At 44.8% G+C, this 22,492-nt stretch overlaps 1 protein-coding gene across 27 annotated transcripts in view; it reads left to right on the top strand.

Moving 5' to 3' along the window:
* RBFOX2 (RNA binding fox-1 homolog 2) overlaps positions 1 to 22,492 on the top strand; it is a 157,873-nt gene that overhangs the window by 101,078 nt on the left and 34,303 nt on the right. For all 27 annotated transcript variants that reach the window (XR_014619067.1, XR_014619068.1, XR_014619069.1 and 24 more), the window contains 2 exons: positions 6,618 to 6,764; positions 19,341 to 19,394. Coding sequence is in view for 15 of the 27 variants with exons in the window: in XM_084300267.1 (XP_084156393.1) it covers positions 6,618 to 6,764; positions 19,341 to 19,394 (201 nt within the window). In the remaining 12 variants the exon portion in view is untranslated. The remainder of the gene's footprint in view (positions 1 to 6,617; positions 6,765 to 19,340; positions 19,395 to 22,492) is intronic.

The following is a 22,492-nucleotide window of genomic DNA, read 5'->3' as shown; positions in this document are numbered from 1 at the left end:
GCGGCCTAACGGGGTCTGCAATGGGGTCCCTAACACAGGGTAGGAGCTCCTTTTCCTAGGAACTTGGCAGGACCCCATGGAAAAGTCAGACTGAATGGCTTGAGCTTATCAGCGGCGTTGGCTGAGTTAATACCCAGCCATCTGGAAGGCTGAGGTCAAACACCAGCAGGGAACTGAAGTAAAATAAAGCCTTGAGAGTCAAAGTCCGTGCCTCCCTCGATGCTCCCCCGGGCTGTGTAAAACCCCCGGGTGGAGGGGAATGGCTGGTTGGTGTCGTCAGCTTTGGGCGAGCTCGGTGCTGGAGCTGAGAGTGCTGGAAAGCATTCGGAGCTCTCGGGGCTGGGGCACGGAAAAGGAACGGGCACATCGGTGGCGTAATGCAAACAGCTGCATAATTTGGAATCTTTTTTTATTTTAGGATCAGGCCTCATCCGCGGGGCTTTGTTTCTCGCCTGGCATGTGGGTCTCCCGCTCGTCGTCTCGGAGCATCTGTCCTTTCTCTCGATACTGCCCCAAAGCACAGCTGAAAGACCTGCCTTAAAAATAGACGGAGGTGTAGCGGGCCATATTTGGCCTACTCCCTCTGCCCGTTGCGGGCCGTCTCTGAAGCCGTTGACGCTCTGCATTTCACTTTTTATAGTGCTGGGTCGCCTGGCTTGGTTTATATGGCTTTTTACTTGGTTTACAAGAAGGGTTCACCCCTTCTTGGTTTACATCAGCGTGCTTCTCCCTGACGGAGCTGCCGATGGGGCTGCGGTTCCTCCGCCAGCTGAGCTGCTCTGAAGGTGCACTGCTGTCAGAAAGATCTGGCTGCGAGCACTCCTATTTTCTGGCATTCTTTCCGTGAGCCACTTCAATTCACTCACCTGGCAGAAAGCTGTCTGATTCTTCTGCTGGGTTAATGAATTAGGGGCGCCCTTGGAGGACTCCAGCAAATGCTGTTGTCCCAAGGTAAGCGCCCGGAGCGCGTGGCCGGGAGCCGAGAGCAATTGTCAGCTCGCTGCAGCTCCCGGTGCTCTACCCACAGAGGGGAGATTAATCATCCGCTGGACTAAAAAAGCTTGCTTGATAGTAAATGCAATGCACTTAATACTGGGAGCTGATTATTCAACTCGTTTCTCTTGTTAATGTCAGAGGGAAGAATTTGTGTGTCTATATAAATTACCGAATGCAGCTGGAGCTCTGGAAGTCGAGGAGTAAGTTTATGTAAATTACTTTGCACGAAAATGGCAGGTGCTGTCGCCTTGGTGTTATGTTGTCGTGAACCAATATAAAGCATTATTTAATTACAGAGCAGCGTGTCTCTAGGCATTTTGACGTGCCATACCGAAGCATATTTAACTCATCTGCTGCACCATAAAGGGCTGTAGACTTCCAGATATTCCTTAAAGAAGGCACATCTGCGGTGGGGGACCCCTGCTTATCAGGTTCAGGGGCAGGAGGGGGAAGCTGCTCGGTCCTCTGGCTGTGGCCCAGGCATCTAAAAGGGGTTTAGAAGGAAGGGAGCCAACAGCACCACAGGGCTTCCTCAACTTCCTTTTGTAATGCACGGATGATGTTATAAGGATGACTTTCCCTTGGGTATTTCTTTGCCTGGTCTGAGATTAGCAGAATTTTCCTCTGTAATTATTTTTCATCACTTCGATAATTAAAGCATTTGCTCACGTAAGGTATTTCAGGTGAGGACTACGTTTAATGAATATCCTCGCTTATCTTTTGATACCGCTGAGCAGGTAGATGCGAGGAGGCACCAGCTCCACATAAGTTACCTAGCTGCTGATTGTTTAGATACAGCAGCTTGGAAATCACTGTCTTGAGGTAGCAAACTCTGACATCTAACATCAGAAATTTGCTTTGAGGATGAGGCAGATTATTTTGCTTGTCGGCACTTCCAGACTCGTGGCTGGTGAGGCAGGTTTGAAAATGATTTCAAAAGAGAAATAGGGACTAAATCAGAAAATATCATTGTGTTAGAGTATACAGCTGTGGTAGTTCTGCATTTCTCTCAAAGGTTAGAGCAGATCTTGAAGTAGTACAGAGGAGGATAATAGCGATGATGAAAAGGATATAGCAGGTTCTTTACGAGAAGAAATGAAATCTTCACAGGAGAGGAGCTGACAGATGAACGAGGGAATGTGAGCTATATAGAGTATTGAGAGGTATGGGAAACCAAATAGGGAACTCTCCCATTTTCACTGACTAGGATGCAAACAGGGAGTAAGTGGCACGCATCAAAACAAAACCAAAAAAAACACAACCTCAAGACACAAAACCATTTTGTTGTTGGTTGTTTCTTTTTTCCTTCCATGTAATGAAGATTTTAACTGGGGAAATCTTGTTCACAGGATGCTGTAGAAGTTGAGAGTATAAACAGGCTCATAAAACTCACTAAACATTTCACGGGCAATAGATTCATTGCCAGTGAGCAGCTCTGAGGAGGACGTGAACCAGCTCAGTTTTCTGGGGGCTGGGAGGCTGGAGGAGCATCACCGAGCATTTGCCCTGTTTGGCCAGGTGGCATTTGTCTTTAATAAGGAAAGGGGGCAAAAAGACTAAGCTTTAGTGTGTCGGAAAACAGGTACTTAGCAATCAGAAGAAATACGCCCTAAATTAATCTAGCTGCTGGAAACAGTTAAAAACCCAGGGAAGTGGTTTGGTACATCCTTAGCCATTTTTTTTTTTTTTTTTTGTGAAGCTTTTGGCATACGAAGCACTTGGGCACATCGTTAGTTGTGCCTGTACCGTAGCCCAGTTGTTTTTTTTATATAACCATGCTTGGCATCTCTGAAAAATCAAGCCCATGGATACAATGCTAAAATACAATTTGCTGCTGTTGAAAGGTGATTATTATCCCCGAAGCAAGCGCAAGCTCCTGTGCCCTTTGCTTTCAGGTGTGTAGCTCCCTGCCTCTCTGGTGAGGCAGGAGAGGGGTTTGGTGTCCAGAATCCAATTCTTCACTTGTTTTTCCACCAGACCTGCTTAGTGGATATCTATTGATGGGTGACTGGTTGTTTTGACACAGGCTCTTCACTGGAAAGTGCACAGATCTTCTGTTATCGCTGCACTCCTTGGCAGCGGGCAGGTTGCCTTCTGCCAGCCCTAGTTTCCAGCCCTTGTCTCCACACAGATCCTCAAGGTCTTGATCCGATCAGGGTTGCTTTTTCCTTTTTTTTCCTTTTTTTTTTTTTTTTATGGACCTGATACTCTAGAAGCAGGGAGCACAGTCTGTCTCCCAGATGCTATGAACTGCCCAGGTCCCCTTCTAAATCCAGCTGTTAGTTAGTTTGTAAATATTTTGTATTGCAGGGACTTACGGGTCTTACCCCCCCTCGCTGTGATTCACAGCCTTACGGACCCCCTGGGCCGTGGGGGAGGAGGACAAGGGGGTTGTTTTATCGTGTGTTTTGTTGTAGTTTCCTCTGCACAGGTACACGTGCACGCCTCCTTTTGCAGCCGCCCCTCGTCGCGTGGCGTTTCTTGGCTGCTGGCGGGTGCAGGCAAGTGGCAGGGGGGCACGGGGAGCAAGTGGTTGAGTGAAGCAAATACCCTGCGTGTGCTGAGCCCCGATCCATCTCCCGGTGACCTTGAACAGCTCAGAGCTTGTGTGTGCAGGCGTGGATGGCGTTATCGCCGCAGAAGTGTGCGTTACCCGGGCTACGGCGAGGAGGTAGCGGGGATCCGAGGCTGTTTTCAGACGCGGGGTCTTTGCCCCGTGGCAAGCAGCGAGACCCAGGGGACAGCAGTCAGCTCCTTTCTGTGCTGTTGTGGCCAAGGGAAGAGGTCGGCCCCGAGCTGCCAGGTGCTGACGTGAGGCCAGAAGGAAGGAGCTGGAAGCGGTGCAGGGGTCGGGGTGAGGAGCGGGTGCGCGGCGAATCGCCGGCTTTTATCATCGGGCTCGGGCAGGGCAGCGCTTTGCCAGTCCCCATTATGTGCTGCCGGAGAACAGGCTCCAGGCCCTTCCTTTCATCTCCTTCCTAATGAGTTAAGACAAGGAATAACTATAAAAGGAAAAAGGGGAAAAAAAAAAAAAAAAGGCAGCGAGATCTGAAGAGCCTATTTCTATCGTTTATGCTGTAGCTGAATGTGTGGCAGCGGACAAACGTCCTGAGCTCGTGTTAGAGGGGCTGAAAGTTCAGAGCTCACCGTAGGGCCCTGGGTGCTGGAGACGAGGGAGCTGCAGCACCCAGAGAGACAGGAGGCATTTCATGCTCAACTACTGCTGAAAAATCAGGAGATGTGGGAGGCCTCACAGCATCCAGGGGGTGTTAGCGTAGTCAGCAAGGTAAGATCGGGCTGAGCCCCCCTGTTCTTTCTCTTACTTCCCCAGTTTTGGAGCCTTTGTCTGTCTTATTGTACACGTCTCACGTGCTGGAAAACCGACTCCCGTGTGGCGGCAGCACGCTGCCATATGCAGGAACAGCTGTGAGCGTTTTTGAGCAGGCCACTGTACATGATATATTGCACCCTTGGAAAGAAAGGAGCTCTGCCCTCTGCTCGCGAGCAAATGGCTGGGAGAGGAGCACGAGCCTTTGTCTCCCGTGGAGGCAGCAGAACCAGTCCTGTGCAGCCTCTATTTGAATTTCGACACGTTTTTGTTGTCACCCTTCAGAATCTCAGCCTTCCCTCATTCCAGCCGGAGACGTGCCGGTGTGTTTAAGGACTCACCTGTGGGCCTTTGCCCACTTGCAGTTCCCCACCGCAGCCGTAGGAAAGGCAGGATTTGGCAAACGGCTCTCGCGCAGCTCCAGGATGCGCCTGAAAATGGGACGGGGAGAGTCCCCTCGGAGCGGGAGAGTTGATGATTTTGGGGAGTTGTTTTGGAGCGCTCGCTCCAAGGCAGGCATTGTGTGCAGTGATGGATGGGCTACCCCTGTGTTTTGTCCTGCTTGGACGGATTTGCCCTGAGGAGCAAAGGACTCTGATGGAGTAATAAAAATAAAACCACCGAATAGCATGGTGTGATTTAATCACAAGCCAGCTGCATCGATTCTTCCCCTAGGGTGCACTCTGTGTGTTTGGAGATGCGTTTTGTCATCGGGGTGAGGCTAGAAAGAAGACAGGGAATTTAGGGAGGGGGAGCAGCTTTTTTTGATACGATCCAAGGGAAGTTTGTGAAGTGGTTCTTGACAATTTGATATCTGGGGGGGGGGTGAGTCTAAGCCAAATAAAAAATCTTCATCCTGCTACGCTTCTCCCGAGACTTGAGTGGCTCTGGGGAGTAGAGATAATTGCAGGGCAGTATCTCCGTTCTCCCTATCACAGCTTAATTTATATTAATCAGATCAAACATGTTTTGTGCTGCCTGCACTGCCCTACTAAAATAAAATGGAAAGCTGCCACTGCTTTGCTCAGCACGACAAGGCCCCGGTGCTTACTGCGAGCTTGCTCTTGTCAGTCCTTTATAAGCAGCGTGCAAGTTCAAGGTCGTAGCTCTTAAGGGATGTTTCTGGCCAGGAGGAGCTCTTGATGTTGCTGGTTCAGTTTATCTGTGGAGGGAGGTTTCTTTCCAAACATTCACTAAGTGTGTATCAAATGGTTAGGGGCTGGGCAGTCAGCGTGGGCAGCTCCCCTGAGACTTTTTTTTGATTTTGGGAGACAAATTATGTATATAACAAATAAAAAGAGCACCCCCCAAACAAAATCAACCCCCCCCTACTCTTCGATCGTGAGTTTTAAGGCCTGCAAGTGTTCTTGAAGGTGCCTGAAAAAGCTGACTAGCAATTACTAGCACTTCTTACTCTAAGCCCAGCATGGGTGGCTGAGGCTCTCTCCCTTTCTTCTTCCCTGCCCTTTTTCTCTGTTCTGGCCCACTGACACACCTTCTTGCTGTGTGTTTGCTGTGCACAAGTGCCCCAAAGCCCACACCTCGCCCTGGCTTTGCCGTGCCAGTCAGTGCTAAGGAATGTGGGAACGAATTCCCTCCTTTTGGTTGTGGAGCTGGTAGCAGAAAGTAGCACTTGGAGATCTTATAAACCCAGCGGTGGTAATGACTGCTTCCTGTCCCTGGGCTGACTTTTAAGTGTGCTAGAAAAGTTAATCAAAGACATCCGTAAGCTGTTGCTATGTGGATTTTTCCCATTTAATTACAGAGCTTCTGGGGTAGTGCTTCTCTGAAGGGAACTTGACAGAGCAGATGCCATTTTGCCTGGGGATGCATTTCTGGTATTGGCCCGGTGAAGAGCTGCCACTTCAGCTGTGGGATTTTGATGATTGCATGAACATCCTGCCACATGAGATTAGAGTGGCGGTACTACCTCCCAGCTTCAGGATACGGAAGATCCGCCTCTTCATTAGAGCTTTCATATGGTGGCAGCTGAAGTGAGGAAGAGCAGGGGAAAAGAGAGCAATTTAAGAAAACCAAAGGCAAATCTGCTAAGCTAAAAAGGTGATAGGAGGGGAGGGAAGCTGAGATCTCGTTAGTGTTTACTCATGGAAGGAGAGGGGAAGAACAACAGATCGATTGTGCAGCGTTGCTGGCTTTATCAAAGTAATTGTCAAGTGTTCAGATACCGCAATCACAAATGTAGTGCTAATACATGAAAAGAGATGGGCAAAGCCTGTGAAAGGAATTCGAATGGTTTCTGTTCGCAAACACAACTTTGTCTTTCTGATTCCAGCAGACAGAAGGAGGGGCACAGACAGATGGACAGCAATCACAGACACAGAGCAGCGAGAACACCGAGAGCAAATCCACTCCAAAACGGCTCCATGTGTCCAACATTCCCTTCCGCTTTCGAGATCCGGACCTTCGACAGATGTTTGGGGTAAGTTCCCGGAGCCATTCAAAGCATGGCAGCTCTCCTTCACCACAGGAGGAACGCGTGGTGCTGGTGTATTCCTGGGGAGGAAAGGCCCTTCTCCTTCTTTTGCCCCTGCCCCAATTTACTCAGCACACTGTAAAACGTTTGCAGAAGTACAGCAATTAGTAGTGTTTACCTCAGTTGGTAAATACACATGAAAACTGTAATTGTGTTGTTCTTATCAAGACGTTGGGGTAACCTAACGATTGGCTTGGAAAAAAAAAAGAAAAGAAACAAAACTTCACCTTATTTCCCAGCGAAGACTAGGATTAAACAGTGACTTAATATATCCCTTGCAAAGCTCTGTTTTTCAGTTGCTTAGAAACTTGCTGAAATATTTATGTCTTTCCTCATGATCCACTGTTGTGATGAAAAATTGCTGCAAGGAATTGGCCAACTAGTAATTGCATATGGAAAAGCTGGTGCAAGTCAGATGGCATTTTGCATGGTGTGTGATATATATTTTGTTTCTTTTGACTGAATAGTTTGTCTCCCCTAATAGTAACCTTTGCGTGCTCCTCAATTTATAAACTCTTCCCCGAAGAGTTGGTTCACATGAGTGTAGATGGTGACTTGTTCCATATGGACACAGAGATGAGCTGGGTACTTCATGACCTAACCTTCAGGTGAAGTTGGCTGTGTATCATTGTCAGGAATCTGTGACTTGTTGGTATGAAGCTAGTGTCCTTGGCAGATGATGTGTTTTATAGCCTTTATAAATATTTCTTCTGTATAAACGACTTAAAATGTTGCTGCCTGTTTAAGATACAGTGCAGAGCAATCAAGTCAGGAAAGACTAAAGTCAAGTATCCTTTAACGCTGCTGCTTTGTATACCTTGGTCCTATATGCATAGCCATCTGCTCCCTCAGATTCTGTACTATTTTGTAGTTTTAACTGTTGCATCTCTTTAGACATTTGTGTGCATCTATGCACGCACCTGTGCATGTGGAGAGTAGTGTTACAGTGCGTTAATGTGTCAAATTCATGGACTTCAAGATTAAATTTAAAATAAAAGAAAAAGAATTGGGGTTATCTATTCATTATTTGAACAATATGAAGTGAAAAAAGTGTGCGGAGATGTTAAAACTTTCACTAATTGTCTTCAGCAGGAGTCTAAATTGTATATATATTGAGAGATGTCGTTGCTTCTTGTTCTTGAAAAATTTTTGTGGTTGTTTGTTTTTGTCCATAAGAAGCTGTTCTGTGGACGAGACCAAACTGAGAAGCTGTCAAAATACCAGAGGGCAGGGTTGATGTTCGGAGGGACCTTAGCAGGTCTTCAGACACCTCCATCTTTGGAGGTGTTTAACACTTGGCTGCATACATCCCAGCCCAACTGATCTCATTAGACCTGCTCTGAGCAGGTGTTGAACTAAATGACCTCTGGAAATAGGTCCCAGCCAAAATTAGGCTTCTGTGACTCTGTTGCTGGAGGCCTGGGTTTGCATTTCTTGTTGTTCACGCATTAGATTGCTGCACTTTTGACATCTGTGGGAATGTTTTCAGGGCGAAACTCATCTCCTGGCAATCTGTGATTGCTGAATCTCCAGTTGCCTGTTCCGCTTGTGTTTTTTAGCTTGCTTTTTGCTGTTGCAGGGCTGTGTGGTAGGCAGTTCCGTCCGGTTTGGATAAACCGCTTGCTGAAATCACAGCCAGTTCTTGGACCACCTGCTACAGTCTGTATTTAGCACACCCTGCTCTTTGCTGCTGCTGCTCCCCTCTCCTGGGAGCTGCATCACTTACATAAACTGTTCCACGGTGCTGCTGCCCCTTCCCTTGGGACCGGTGCTTGACAACTGGACCCTCTCACACTCACTCGTACTGACACCGTTCTTCCCTGTGCTCCTGGTGTGGGGACAGGAATGAGGTGGAAATGGCAAGAACATCCCTCTCCTGGTCAATTTTATGTCTGCTTTGCAGATGGAGAGACCCAGGCATTATGAGTGAACTCCCATCCTGAGATGGGATATGTAGAAAATAGAGCTTAACTGCTTACATTAAGGTTTCCCACTCTTTTCTGTGACCCAAACGTTGCCACTTATGCATTTCCCCATCCCCATCTATACACTAAACGAGTGAGTTGCCATTGTTGCCCAAGTTACCTGTTGTAGCTTTATTTTTTGTCTAATCATCATTTTGAGTTCTACCACAATGATGTGATTTTAACTTAGGTAAATGGTCTATTCCCTGTAAAACCTTTTGCTAGTTCACCTAGCACTGTCTTTGCTGAGAATTCTGTGTACCAGAAGATCATTCATCTTTTGGGGCATTAAAAAAAATAAGTGCCCTTTTCCTGTAAGGGAAAACTTTGTTGCTTTGCCAAGGAAAAAATCGGTAGTTCTTGCAGATCTCTGTTTTTCTCAGTGCTGCTTCTCTCAGCATGTTCAGAGCCTCAAGCAGGAGAGCGTTTCTATCTGAATTCCCCCTTGCTCCTATTTCTCTTCCAGGATCAGGATGCTTTCCCTTGGGTGACTCACTGAAACCAACCCTTTCTCCTACAGGGGACTCGTGGTTGTCTGAGTCTTCAGCTGTGGCTGGCCTGTAACCCCCATCGTCTCCCTTTCCCTTCTGTGTGTCAGGTCACATCTCTCTCAACGTCATATCTGAGAGACTCAAAATCCTTGCCTGGAGTGATTTTCCCCAACTACTGTACAATGAGAGAAATTGGGTAGACAGCAAAGCAGCAGAGGAGGAAGAAATAAATGTGATGGTGGGGAGGGAGTAAAGAAGTCCCTTGAGGACTCTGACAGCATGCGAGAGGTCAGCCCAGTCCTGGGGCGCAGAACATTAGCTGATGCTTTCATCCTGTATTGAATAGAGGTGGACTTCAGATGTGTTGTTGTGCGTGTGATTAAGTGGAAATTACATAACGCTTTTCAAACCATCGCCATCCAGGAGAGCTGCAGACATAAGGATTTCCTGATGAATTCAAGTTATTCGGGTTTCGAGTCATCTCTCACCTGTCACGTGTTCCTAACAGGTCCCTGAAATATCCTCAGCCGTGGAACAAACATTTCCTTATGTATATGCTTCTTATAGGGTGGCAAATAAAATAGGCTGCTTAAAACATGTAATATTTACCTGACATTTCATGATGCCAATAAAAAGACTTCAAGAAAGCTTCTGGAAGGAATAGGTCATTTTTTAATGCACACAGTTCTGCACCCACGGTGGAATAAATCAATAGTTGACCTTGTTCTAGCAGATAAAGAAGAGTTAATAGCTGACCTGAAATCCCACGGTTGCCTAGGTACCAGTGATTGTTATTTGTCTGTATTTACTTTGTGCAAACAGAATATGGCATCAGTCGGTAATGCAAGGAGCTTTAGAAGAGCCTGTTTCTTCAAGTTTAAACAATTGGAAGGAAGACCAACCAGGAAGGTACTTTTAGAAGGGGAAGTGTTAATGGAAGCTATGAAGTATTTGACAAAATCATACCGATGGCCCAAAAGGCATGATTCCACACTTGCAGAAAGTGTGTTAATAAAACACAAAGCAAGCTGCACACCAGGCAGGGAGGATGAAGTAAATGGCAGTGGATGTAATTACAAACTTAAGCAAAGAAGCAGGCAAGAAAGGAAATGTACTAAATCACTGAGATATTGATGATGAAAATCCAGAGGAGAAGGTGTCAATTATTTACATGCAAAGATAAAACGTCCTATATAGGCTTAGGTCCAATATAAAATAGTGTTCAAAATTGCATTGAAAAAAACAAAGGACAGAAACCAAGCAAACCTCAAATATTTGTTTAGTACTTGCTGTGTTTCTGATGTAACAGAAGGTATTTGTACCATATGGTTTTGCGTGTAATTTATAACAAAGGAGGATGAGGCAGTGCTTGCTAATACTAAAACAAAAAACAAACAACCAGCGGATCTAGATAAGATATGCCCAAGGATAACAGCCAAACTAAGGAGCTTCTTTATTCATTGATGTTAATTTTTAGCCAATTTATATAAGCTATGGGAATTGGGGAATGACTGGAATGCCGCCCACCAGGATTCAGTATTGGTGCTGGTGGGGAATGACCCAAAGAGCTACAAAGTAATTACCCATAAGCAGATTCAAGATTAAAATAATTTTGGAAAGTTTTAAAAAAACACCATCAGAATCTGAAGAAAGAGTCCAGTGCCATACAGTATGATTTTGTGTAAGTTAATACATCTTTCAAACACATTTCGTCTATTTTGACAAGATTGTACAAAGTTGTACTGGGAAAGTTGAACATTATTTAACCAATTACTTAATCAACTGAGTTAGTTTGTGTGGCCGATTAATGTGTTCTGTTTATTTGAATTTTGTTTTTTGTTTTTTTTTTTTTTTTAGAAAAACATCTATTATTTTATTAAATATCTCTTTAAGGATGGATCATGAAAAATACTATTTATTGATGAGACATTAGTGATCAAGATTTCTTCTAGTGTAGATTTCCCCAGGGATCTGTTTCAGTCTCAGTGTCTATCTACACCAACTCATGGAAACAGTGCTATTAAAATCTTGCTAGTAAAGTTTGCAGTCAAAAAAAAAAAAAAAAGGAAAAAACAAACAAAAACAATAGACAAAACAAAACAAAAGCTGTTTGAGGAGGAAGATTAGGTTACTGTTACAGAATGACTTGAGATGATTGGATTTATCATCAGTTCCCCAACAAAACTGTGTTTGATATAGGTAAGTGCAGAGTACTGTGAATCTGGGAACAAGCTGTGCTTGCATGATAGAAGATTTTATTTGGAAAACACTGATTTGGGAGAGTACTGGTGATCACACCTGAAGACAACTGTCGTTGCTGAAGACAGTTGCTTCAGCAATACAAAGAGCAATATTGGGTTGAAGGAGAGAGATGTGTCTTATGCTCAAAGTTGGAAAGATTGCATAGTTTTGTTCAGTTCTGAGTTCAGTTTAGGACCATACAAATAATCTGCAGCTGTGAAGATGAGTGGCTCTTCAGGTGTGTAAGGTGTTGGGTTCATTTATTCAGCTTCTCAAAGAGAAGTTAGGAGATGACTAGTCCGTGCTGTCCATGTGCTTATGCATGGATGATAAGGTTTTTTTTTTTCTAATAGGGGTTTTAAATCTTGGTTACACTCATAACAAGATTTTCCAGTTGGAAACTGAGAATTTTCACAATTAACTTAGAAATAAAAGGTAAAAGTCACAGTCATTTAAGCTAATTTTAAATAATCAAGGATCTTATAGGGGAGTGAAAGAGTGCTCTCAGAGTTAAAAACAAGTTAGCCCATCTTTTCAAAATCTTATCCAGTTTTTGAGGGACGTTCTACAACCTGTATAAGGCTTCTCACATGATGGTAGCATCTTCTCCTTAACTGCTGGTAGGCTGCCTTCCTTCCTTAATGGACAATGTATGGAGGAGAAAAGCTCATTCCCCTCAGTGTGTTCCCAGTCCTTTCAGCTTTATGCTGTGATAGTGTCTGTGGTTGTATCTCATGACTGATGCCTTCACTCTTAGGCCTCAGGAAGCAATTTGCCTCCCACTATAAAACTGGCTGAGTTAATATGGTCAGTTCTGATGGCCTTCAGAGTCTCCTGAGGAAGATGGAGGCTGGGTCGGACTGCCTGCGAAAGGAAAATCTGTCTATTTGCAGGCAGAATCATGAATTACCTCCACAAAAACAATCAAAGTTTTGCTTTGGTGGTTCATATGGACAACTGTGTACTAAATCCTACTTATCTGTTGTGAGAGCAACAGCACAAGTAGTCAGGATTGATTTCTCTCAGAATTTACCTTGGTGAAACACTCAAGTGCTTACAAATCTTCTCTTATTTTTAAAACAGGAGAAAGTATAAGACAAAAACAAGGAATATATTGAGGAAGATTGTAGTTGAAGGTAGGGTAGCGGTGCAGAAGATGGAAAATTTCTCAGGTTCTGGCTTCAAAAGGAGGCCAGAAGAATTTGGTTTATAAATTTAATTTTTTTTAGGAACATTTCATGTATATCATTTCATAGCTACTACCTTTAGACTGTTAGTTGCTTCTGGTGGGGAGCATTATTAGCCCCGATGATAAAGGAGTTTTGTGGGCTATCAGCTACAGCAGCAATAATGCATAGTGGTTTATATAAAAGTGACCATTTTGTCACTTTTAACTTCAGTTAATTAAGTTATTAATGATTTTACCTATTAAAGGTGACAGAGCGGTGACTATTCTTTTTAAATAAAAGATTTTAAGGAAGGCTATGTTATCATTTTCCTTCTCTGAGCATAATTCGTATCTCTGCTGTAAGACTCTTCATGTTTGTGGTAGACCACTGCTTTGTATGATCCAAACAATTCAGCTCTGGGAGCTCCATAATAGATACTCTTGGAAAGTCTCGTAACCTGAAGGTCTTGGCTTCTGGGGAAACAATTTGGTACATTGCATTTCTTAAAATATATCAGTGGATATAATTTCTCATCTAATTTCCTTCTGGTGTCAAAGAGTACCGAACACCTCTGTGAGGCCTACACTTCAAGGCTGAAGCAATAGCAAACTAGACTGCAGCTCCTCCTACTAAGATTTTGCTAGGATTTTAAGCCTGTATTTGCCAATAAATGAATGTAAATCCACAAGTAATTTGTGATACACAACTATGGGAAATGTCAGAAAACTATTCGTTAGGTATTTAAGTAAACAGGCAAACAGGCCGAGAATAATAGGAAAGTTGTGGAAGGGGAGTCTGCTCTTCGACTGGATTGGACATCTGAAGGAGGAAATCTGTCTTCTGTATAGCAGGACGTGTTTTAGCTTCTTTAGTCTTTGACTAGCATTGACCACTGATCACATGTAGCCAGTCCTACACAGCACCGTGTAGGGAACAAAAATAGGGGAACAAAACTTGTGGCACGAGGTGTGCTCTTTGTGAGGACTCCTGTCCCCTCGCCCTTCCTGTGGTAGGGGAGAGCTCTGGCCCTGTCACAGGGCAGGACTTTGTCCCTGCTGATGCTGCCGAGTAGCCTCAGGAGAGGCAGTGCTGTTTTTTCCAGATGTTTCACCTTCTGTGACTCTGTGCTGCTTGAGCAGCCTTGCTTTTGTCTGAATAGCTGGGGAGCGTGGCATTTCTCTGCAAAGGTACATGTGTCACTTCAGCTGTCACCAGCTGTTGGACCCTCTGTCTCCTGAGGGTTGTGTGGAGTCCTCCCAAACCGAGCTTCGAGTTTATGCCATGTCTGTGGGCACAGCTCCAAGCACCTCTCACGTGGCAGCAGCACCAGGCTGAGGTGCAGGCACGTCTCCAGGGATGGCACAAGGCAGGGAGAAGTAGCTGGAAATGTACTCTGGAAGCCAGCCCGCCGTTAAGATCTCTGGAGCGGTACCCTGTGGTACTGTTTACCTGCATCTCGCTGTTTTTGTGTGAAAATCTTTTGTGAGTCAGACCAAAATGAATGACTGAGGAAACCATGCTCCTTGTCACTTTGTTTGCCGCACTGGCTGCGGTCTGTAAATCCTGTTAGAAATCTGTGCTCTTTGTGTGGCTTCCTTTTAAAGGCTGGTTTCTTAGAAAACGTATGTTGGGCAACAGGTCAACCCTAATAAGGGCTTGGTGGTGCTTGTTTACCATCTATTCAGCTGCTAAACTATGGTAGAGCTTTGGTTTACAAATCTTTGTTGCTTTTATCTTCCTGTCAGCCGAGCATACTGGTGCAGCTTGGCTGAAGGCACAGCAGGCTTGGCCCCACTGTTTTGAAGAGCAATGACCCAGCTTTAGGTGAGGAAGTTCATGCCTTGATAGCAGCTCAGCTCTGGCAGACTCCAGACTGTCATAACTAAGCACTGACTAATACGTCCTATGATGGAGACAGCTGGTCCCGGATGAAAGACAGCCCATGGAGCAGGGAGCTGGGGTGGTAGGGGCACTCTGTGCAGCTGGGACCTGTCCTGCAGGCAGAGCACCATTGCTCACGCACCTCAAGCCTGAGGTCCTGAAATTATGTCTTGCATAGGCAATTTGTTTCTTGGCAATCTTGAATTTCTAGTGGAATTTAAACCCTCTTTGAAAATGGACTGTTAGGTATCTTCTAGGTTTAGGTAGCTCACTGCACTCGCCTCTAAGTGAATTGTGTAGGGCCACTGCAAAGCTGCTTGGGCATACAAAGTTCTGTTGCAGGGATATGAGGTTGTCAGATGGTGGCTTACGTTACCTTTTATTGTTCCATAATTTCTATAGAATTCACCTTTACTTACTGTTACCGGCATCTTTAGGGTTAAGTTATTTGTCTGGCACGTTTTAGAGCTGATTTTTGAAAGCTCTAGACAGAGAGGAGGTAGGGCCAGCTGGAACAGAGCAGACAGGAGGGGCCCTATGAAACTGTCAGTGCCTTGGAAGGCAAAAGCTCTCTGGTGCCAGATCTCTCAAATTTATTATATGTAATGTAGTTATGGCCTCTGCTGGAAAAATCTGCTGCCTTCGTGTCATCTGGGTAGAAAGAAACACAAAGAGTGCATGCTCTTCCTTGCACAATGCCCTCGCATCTGTTATAAGGTACGAAAAGTTCAAGCAAGAAAATCGTGTCCTGTTCATAGCTGAGGTCTCTTAATACCTTTATGCCCCTTAAAACTGTTATTTCCAACAGTCCTTGCTGCTATCGTGTAGGAGATGATTCTCATGTACCTGCTTTACGGAAAACAAAACAAAACAACAAAAAACCACACATACGTCCCCACCTGCCATATGATTGATATGGTTCTGGTGCACAACCAATTCACAGAGGAGGCTTCTTGCACAACCTGACGTGTAGCGGGACGTGCTGGCTCCTTGGTCACACAGCAAGCTGTTGAAGTCACGGTGGGGAGCATTTGAGATGTGTAACTCCACAATGCTTTCTTCAGAGGCTGTGAACTCTGGTCAGGATTTTTTTTATTTTTTTTTTTCCACTGCTGCTGTGCCGCGTTGTAAATAGATGTTCATGGTAATCACTGAGTGAAAGAGGCAGGTCTGTGAGCACAGTGATTCATGTCTTCAAGGTTAGAGATTAGAGGGTTAGTCCCCATCATGGATGACCTAAGCATGGATCTTGTTTTATTTGGCCAGACCCTCTGTCTGCTGTAAAACACAAACATGCCTGTATACATGATTTTAAAAAATTACTAGGAGGGCATTTGGTGTTGACCCTTTTATTTACACGGCCTAGCATTTTCCATACAAAATTTGTAACCTCTTGCAAAGGAGCTCTTAAAACTTCCATTGTTTGCCGTAAGCTGTTGACATTTGGTAGGGGAAGCACCATCGGAGAACAAAGTGCCTTTTTATGTTCCTCTAAATTAGATTCAGCTCTGAAGGAGATATAAACCGCTAAAATGAACTAGTTTTTTTGTTTTTTTTTCCCTGCTTTCGTTCTTCAGGAAAATCCTGGCCTGCTACCAAAAAAAAAAAAACACAAAACAGTGCCTCCAGTCCTGGACCTGCTGTAACCATTGCAGCAGTAAGGACAAGAGCCATGATGTTCAGAGCTGCCAGAGCAGCTGTGGCAGAGTCCTGGAGAGCCCAGCACTCGTCCTCCTGCCTCGCAGCCACACTGCTTTCTTCCAGGGAATTTCACGGAGCAGGAAACCCCTCCCCAGCAAGCAAACCTCAGTTCAGCAGTTAGCTGCTGTTGTCCCTTCTGTCCCCAAAAGTTTCTTCCCTCCTTCTTCGCAGTTTTTAGGTGGAACGGAGATGGGGGCAGATTGCACAGGTGGCTGTAGCCCCGTTGCAGCAGGCTTCAAATGGTGCTTGCTGCAGCAGTAGGATTTGATGATCTTAATTATCATCGAGGAAACAACATACATATCTCCTTCATCTTCGAGGCACAGAGACAGCCCTACCACCTGTCTCGGAGCTGGGTCAGACAGCTTGCATTCAGCATTACCACCAGCTTTTTACTGCTCCCGAGGAATTAAACACACAAGGCAGGATTTCCTGTTGGTGTGGAAACCCTGAGCAGTGAGCTTGGCCGAACGGGGCTGGCAAACAGCTCTGGCAGTAATACCCGAGTACCCAGGCCCAGCTGGGTGTGGAGAAAGGGGAAGATGGCAAGGCATAATTGTGCACCAGAAGCTGCACAGTTTGTTCTCTTTGAAGATGATTCTAATGAAGAAGAAACCGGTGATTTTTGATGGCTCTGAAGATTCTGAAAATAATTTTGGCATTTGCATCTATCAAGAGCCCGGCTGTTGCAGCGCGCGTGGCAGGGCTCGGCAGCTGAGCTGATCTGGCAGGGACAGATCCTGTTCTTGGGCTGAGTGTGCAGCTTTCCATCCTCCCTTGCTTCCCAGAGCCCTAACGCTCTCCTGACCCTTTGAACCAGTTCAGATCAGTAAAGCATCGAAAATGTCTTATTTATTCCATTTCTTGGGCTTTTTTTTTTTTTTTTTTTGGTGGGACTGATGAGCTGTATCAGTTTATCTGCGGGTGAGAATGAGAATGGGGGCCAGCTTTAGGAAGCTGGGGAGCCCAGGCAGGAAGGACGAAGGAGCAGGGACAGCCCTTTGGCAGCCGTGAGCTGTTAAATTGGTTCAGCCCCTGTCGTGTAACTACACTGAAATAGTCTACCAAGAAAGCAATCATGACTGATTTCTTTCATGGCAGTGCCCAAACAACAAAGACAACAAAAAGCAATCAACGGCTAATCTCCTTTATAGACAAGCCCACACCAAGCGTGGGATAGAAATAGAAAATGTATTTTCGCTGTGATTGGCACAGCAGTGGTCAAAAGAGGATCCAGCATGGATCAAGCCGAAGCTGTTGAGATGTTGAGGTTTCAAGGAAGATGCAGTCACTGTTCACGTTTACATTAGCATTATTCAAACTTCGGGTAACGTAGGATATTGTGAATTCAATTGTTTTGAGATGAATAGGAGATCAAGTATTGTCCTTAAACAATAGAACAGTAAAAACAACATCTGTGATCCAGCATTTGTAAAAGAATACAACCATCTCCTTTTTAAGAATGGAAGATGGGAGCAGACAGAAACTACGGCTAAAATTGTTGGAAGTATTCGGTTTGCATAAAGACGATTGAAGGGACTTAATAGCTTTTCACTGCTTTACATATTCAAAGCTTCTCTGCAGTCATCATAGCTTGCTGTTGCAAATGTTCCACAGTTGCAAATCTGGAGACAAGTCTTTCAAGCAGAGCGCCCAGAAAATAAGCATTATACCTACCTGACTACATATGGAAAGGCTGATTAAAAAAAAAAAAAAAAAAAGGCAAATATCATATTGAGAGCACCGTGGCAAAGTAGAATTCCAATGCCCAGAGGTTGTGTTCACCATCTTTCCTGAGTGTTAAGCCACTCTTTCTTCTCCTGTTGCCTCTTCCTTCTATTCCTACCTCCTTTAAAATTTCTGCAGGCAGTAAGATGAAAACCATGTTGATGAGAGCTTTGGTAAAGGATGGGGTATGAGGAACGTGCAGATACGTATTTGATTTGAAAGCAATAGACGTTTCTGGAATGAAGGCTCCACACGTGTGTGTTCCTGAGAATGAGATCTTGGAGCCGTCTTTCTGGAGAGCAAACCTCCCATTTGGAAATAACTACAGCACTGATATGTCTATATGACAGAGTATTGTGGGGCTCTGCTGAAGTGTTAATACCTTTATGTACAGAATACTGGTTTGAATCTGGCCAGATCAATATAAATACTAAAATATGTTCCCAGGCAAGGGATGTGATCGATACATGGTTCCTTGGTGTGGCAAATTGCCTTGCTAGCTTGTAGCCCTCATTTCCCACTTTCTGTTCTGTGCTAAGTGGTGAGATCTTTGGAGCCAGTTGTTGAAACAGCACAGAGCAGCGGGGCACTGTTCTCCCCTGGGGTCTCCAGGCTAAGGCAGAAATCGGGATCATCATACATGACAAAGTTACATGGGTTTTCAGCAGCTTCCTGCATGTCACAGGTTGAAGTGAATGATCTTTTCTGAAAACAAACAAACAGAAAAGACCTGTTGTGATTTGGCCGTGTTCAGTTTCTGAATCTTCCCTTAATTCTTTTGAAGGCTGAGTTTCCAAAAGTAAAGGAGGAAAACGAGGGGATTTAGTTTTTGGAATTTCTAGGACCGGGAGTCTTTTGTGACTGTCCCCTCCAGAGAAACATCCTCACTGTTCAGTTTCTTTGTGATAGCCACTTCAGGAGGAAGATGAAATGCTGAATTACGTTTGAGGACTGTTGTTAGAAGTCTTAGATGAAATCATTTAACCATGTCTTAGATAAAATAGTGGAATGAGGAAAGAAAGAGCTGTTTAGATTAAAAGAGGTGAGGGGGAAGCCAGCAGGGGGAAACCAGCTGAAATCCCTAAAACTCTTGTAGAGATTGTTTTTCTTCCTTCAGACTTTCATGAGAAAACCTGGGGTCTGTGACCAAGAGGTTTTGTGTGTCCTAACCTGAGAGAACTGGGTCATGTCACTGGGATTTTATGCTTTTGCTTGTATGCTGGAAATGGAAATATTCTCACCTCCCTTCTTGTGTTAAGCCAGCACCTAAAAGGTACAAAAAATTGATTGCCAAAAATAAATCTTTTTTTTTTTTTTTTTTTTTCTTCTTTCCCCTTGTCTCTGCAGCAATTCGGCAAAATCCTTGATGTAGAGATAATCTTTAATGAGCGCGGCTCCAAGGTAAGTCCTGTTCCTGTACCTGCTTCTCTTGTTTTGATTGCACAGAGTAAAAGGCAGTTCATTGCCTAGAGAATACACTCTGTAGAGATCAGCAGGAATTAGCGTGATGGGGGGAGGGGAAAACCTATTTTGAGGACTGTCTCCTGTTCCCTCTGACTCCAGACTCTGAGCATGGTCATTTCTGGGCAGCATGTACGAATGCTCCTAGACGCTCCTGTCTGTAACGTGGGATCAGGTTCCCCAGCCTTTTGAGCAAACAGGGAGTCAGCTGAGCCTTCATACCAACCCCTTCTCGTTGCACTAGCAATGGGTGCCCTGTGGGGAAGGCAGAATAAGGTAAAAACAACTCCATGTGACGGGAGCTGGTAAAAAACAAAGCATAATAGCCCTACTCCCCTCACCCCCCATCTTCATTGCATTAAAATACTTCCAGAGAAAAAAAGTGTAATATCTCAAATGTGGAAGGATTTTGTTTACTCTCTTTTGCAGACTTTGCCTGGTATTTCTGAGATTCTGACCTTTCACGTTTGAGATATCTGATGCTTCGTAAAAGCATCCTCATTCCCCTTGCCCTGCCCCCGTGGACCTCCCCCCACTGAATTTGCATTCGCACACCTATCTTCATCTCCAAAACGTGTTAAGAGGGAGGTTTCGTTGAGAGCTAATGGTAATTTGTTTCTCTGGAGATGAGATTTCAGATGTTGCTTAGGTCAGTTGCAGAGAGATTCAGTGATCTTTGTCCTAATTGGCAATTGGTTCTCATCACGTAACCAGTATCACCACAATGACAAATTGATGTGATTCTCTCTCTGCCCAGGAGGTTCAGCACTGGAATAGCAGGGAGTTTTGCAGGTCAGGAGCGAGGTGCATTGCCAAAGCTCTATGGGGGAAGCTTGCACAGTGCATGTCTATACTCTGCTTGACTTAATCAATGCTAAGATTCCCATTTTCAATTAAAACAAAATTTCCCTGCTCCCCCCACACACGTGTGTGCACATGTGTGCATGCACACAAGAGATTTTGAAGTTGCAATTCAGCTAAGCAGTTTCCGTGTAGAGCCTGTATGTCTTTCTCCTGAATTTGAGGTTCACAACCTTAAGGTGGCCTCTTTGCTTCAACATGTCTCCTGGGGTCTGTTCATGTTCAGAGCCCTCTGCAAATTTCAACATGTGCTCACCAAGACGCATTGGGAACTTCTTCAGTCTCTGTGTTATCTGGAAACCAGAAAGCAGCTGACCTGTGTACAAAACAAAGGAGATTTAGCCCTTTCCCCATCCTTAGTTTGGGCTTACTACCATGGTTTTTCTTGTTTTGTTTTGTTTTTTTAATAAAACAGTCTGAACGAGTAAATGGCTATGTGGCTTAGAGAGCTGTACTTGCCTTGTGGATAAAAATCTATACGCTTTACCAAAACAATCAGCTATGCTGAGTTTGTAAATATTTATTCTGCTCTCTGCTGTTCTTCTGATATTTATAGGCCGGAGCTGTCTGCGAATTAGACCCGGTTTTAGTCATTTCTATTTGGCTTTGGGAATAGCCTCTGGCCTCTATCAGATCTCTACTTTTTTGGATGTAATTGCAAAAGAAAGGGCAAAAATAACTGTCCTGACAAAGCGGTGAGCTCTATCCTCCATCTCCCTCTGCTTGTGCTTTTCCAGCACAGCCTTTTCTTCTCCATACACGAACTTCACCCTCACTCTTCCATCCATACAGCCCTATATTAAACGCCTACGGCTGCCCTTTTCCTTCTGGGCAACACTAACATGGGAGGCTTTCTGTGAAGACTTGATTTAGGACTATGAAAACTGTTTTCTTCTGCAATTGTTAAAGCCCAAGGCTTCTGGTTTTCAGTTAAAACAGAAATTGTTGCTGAAGAGTTCCTTGATCAATCTCGTCCTGAACCCTTGATAAACATATGAAAAACGAAAGCAATCCAAAGAGATATTCTTCGAGTCCTTGACCGTGCAGTTTTCTGCTGCTTTTTTGTCATCTTAGAGCAAAAAGCAGTTGCAGAACTGGTAGCCGATGTGAGGGATGGGGCAGAATCTGAACAGAATGAGAAAACGCCCAACGAATAATTTTGTGGTATCCTTGCATCCTTCTCTACCCAAAAGAATTAATGTTTTTTAAAAAAAAAAAAAAGAATGCAAGATTATTCCTGCTTAGCATGAAAATGGGAGGCCCCAGTGTTTGAGTGGGGTGTAGCTGCACGAAGCACCTGGTATTCACGTAACAATGGACAAACAGTTTGGTGATCTGATGGTGAAGCAAAGGAAACGGATCTTTCTGGAGGCCACTCACTCACTCTTGGGTTCTTCCTCCACCTTAGGAAAAAAAATAAAAAATAAATCTGAATGCATTTTCCTGCCCTGTGGTTTCCATTCTAATCTAATGATATGAAACCTCTCTCTCTTCTTCTCCTCCTCCTCTCTTTTGGGAATCCGAAAGCAGATGCTCCTGCTGCCTGCCTTGTGCTGTGTTCTCAATGCTCCCTTCCCTCCCCTGGGTTCCTGAGGGTGTAGAGTTCTCTCTATATGTTTTGAAAGCATTTAAAAGGTTACAGCGGTGAAGCCCACGCTGCCCTGGGTCTGCCCCCACCCAGCGGACGATGGGGTCGAGCAGCGCTTTGTCCCTGCCCGGCTGGGGCAGGAGCTTCTGCTGGAAGCGCTCCAGCGCTGGCGGGCAGGAGGGCCTGGAGGAAACCTGCAGTTTGCGTCCTTCCTTTCGAATCCACCTGAGATGACCAGGCCCTGACGCTGCACCCGAGGGAACCGTAGAGGACAGGCTACGTGTTTGGGATCTCCACGCTTTTAGGAAGGATTAGTAGGATTAGGTGGACCTTGGTAGACTTCACACTGATACTGCTTTGCTCCCTATGAAAAACAAGGTGTAAACTTCAAACATCCCTTGAATTTCATTTCGTTTTATTCTTTAGCTTGTATGACAGAACGACATCAGCCTTCCCCTGATTTATTTACTATTTTTTGCTTGCTTCCTGGAAGCTGGCTGTTTGCTGCAGTTGTCCTGTTTACCGTAACAATTTGAGCTCTGACCCATGTAAATAAAGGCCTTTAAATAACATCCTGCTCACGGCTGCA

This window comes from Netta rufina (assembly GCF_964035555.1).
Source record: "Netta rufina genome assembly, chromosome: 1".
NCBI lineage: Eukaryota > Metazoa > Chordata > Aves > Anseriformes > Anatidae > Netta > Netta rufina.
The sequence above is the reverse complement of the archived record's forward strand: the minus strand, read 5'-3'. Positions and strand labels throughout refer to the sequence as shown.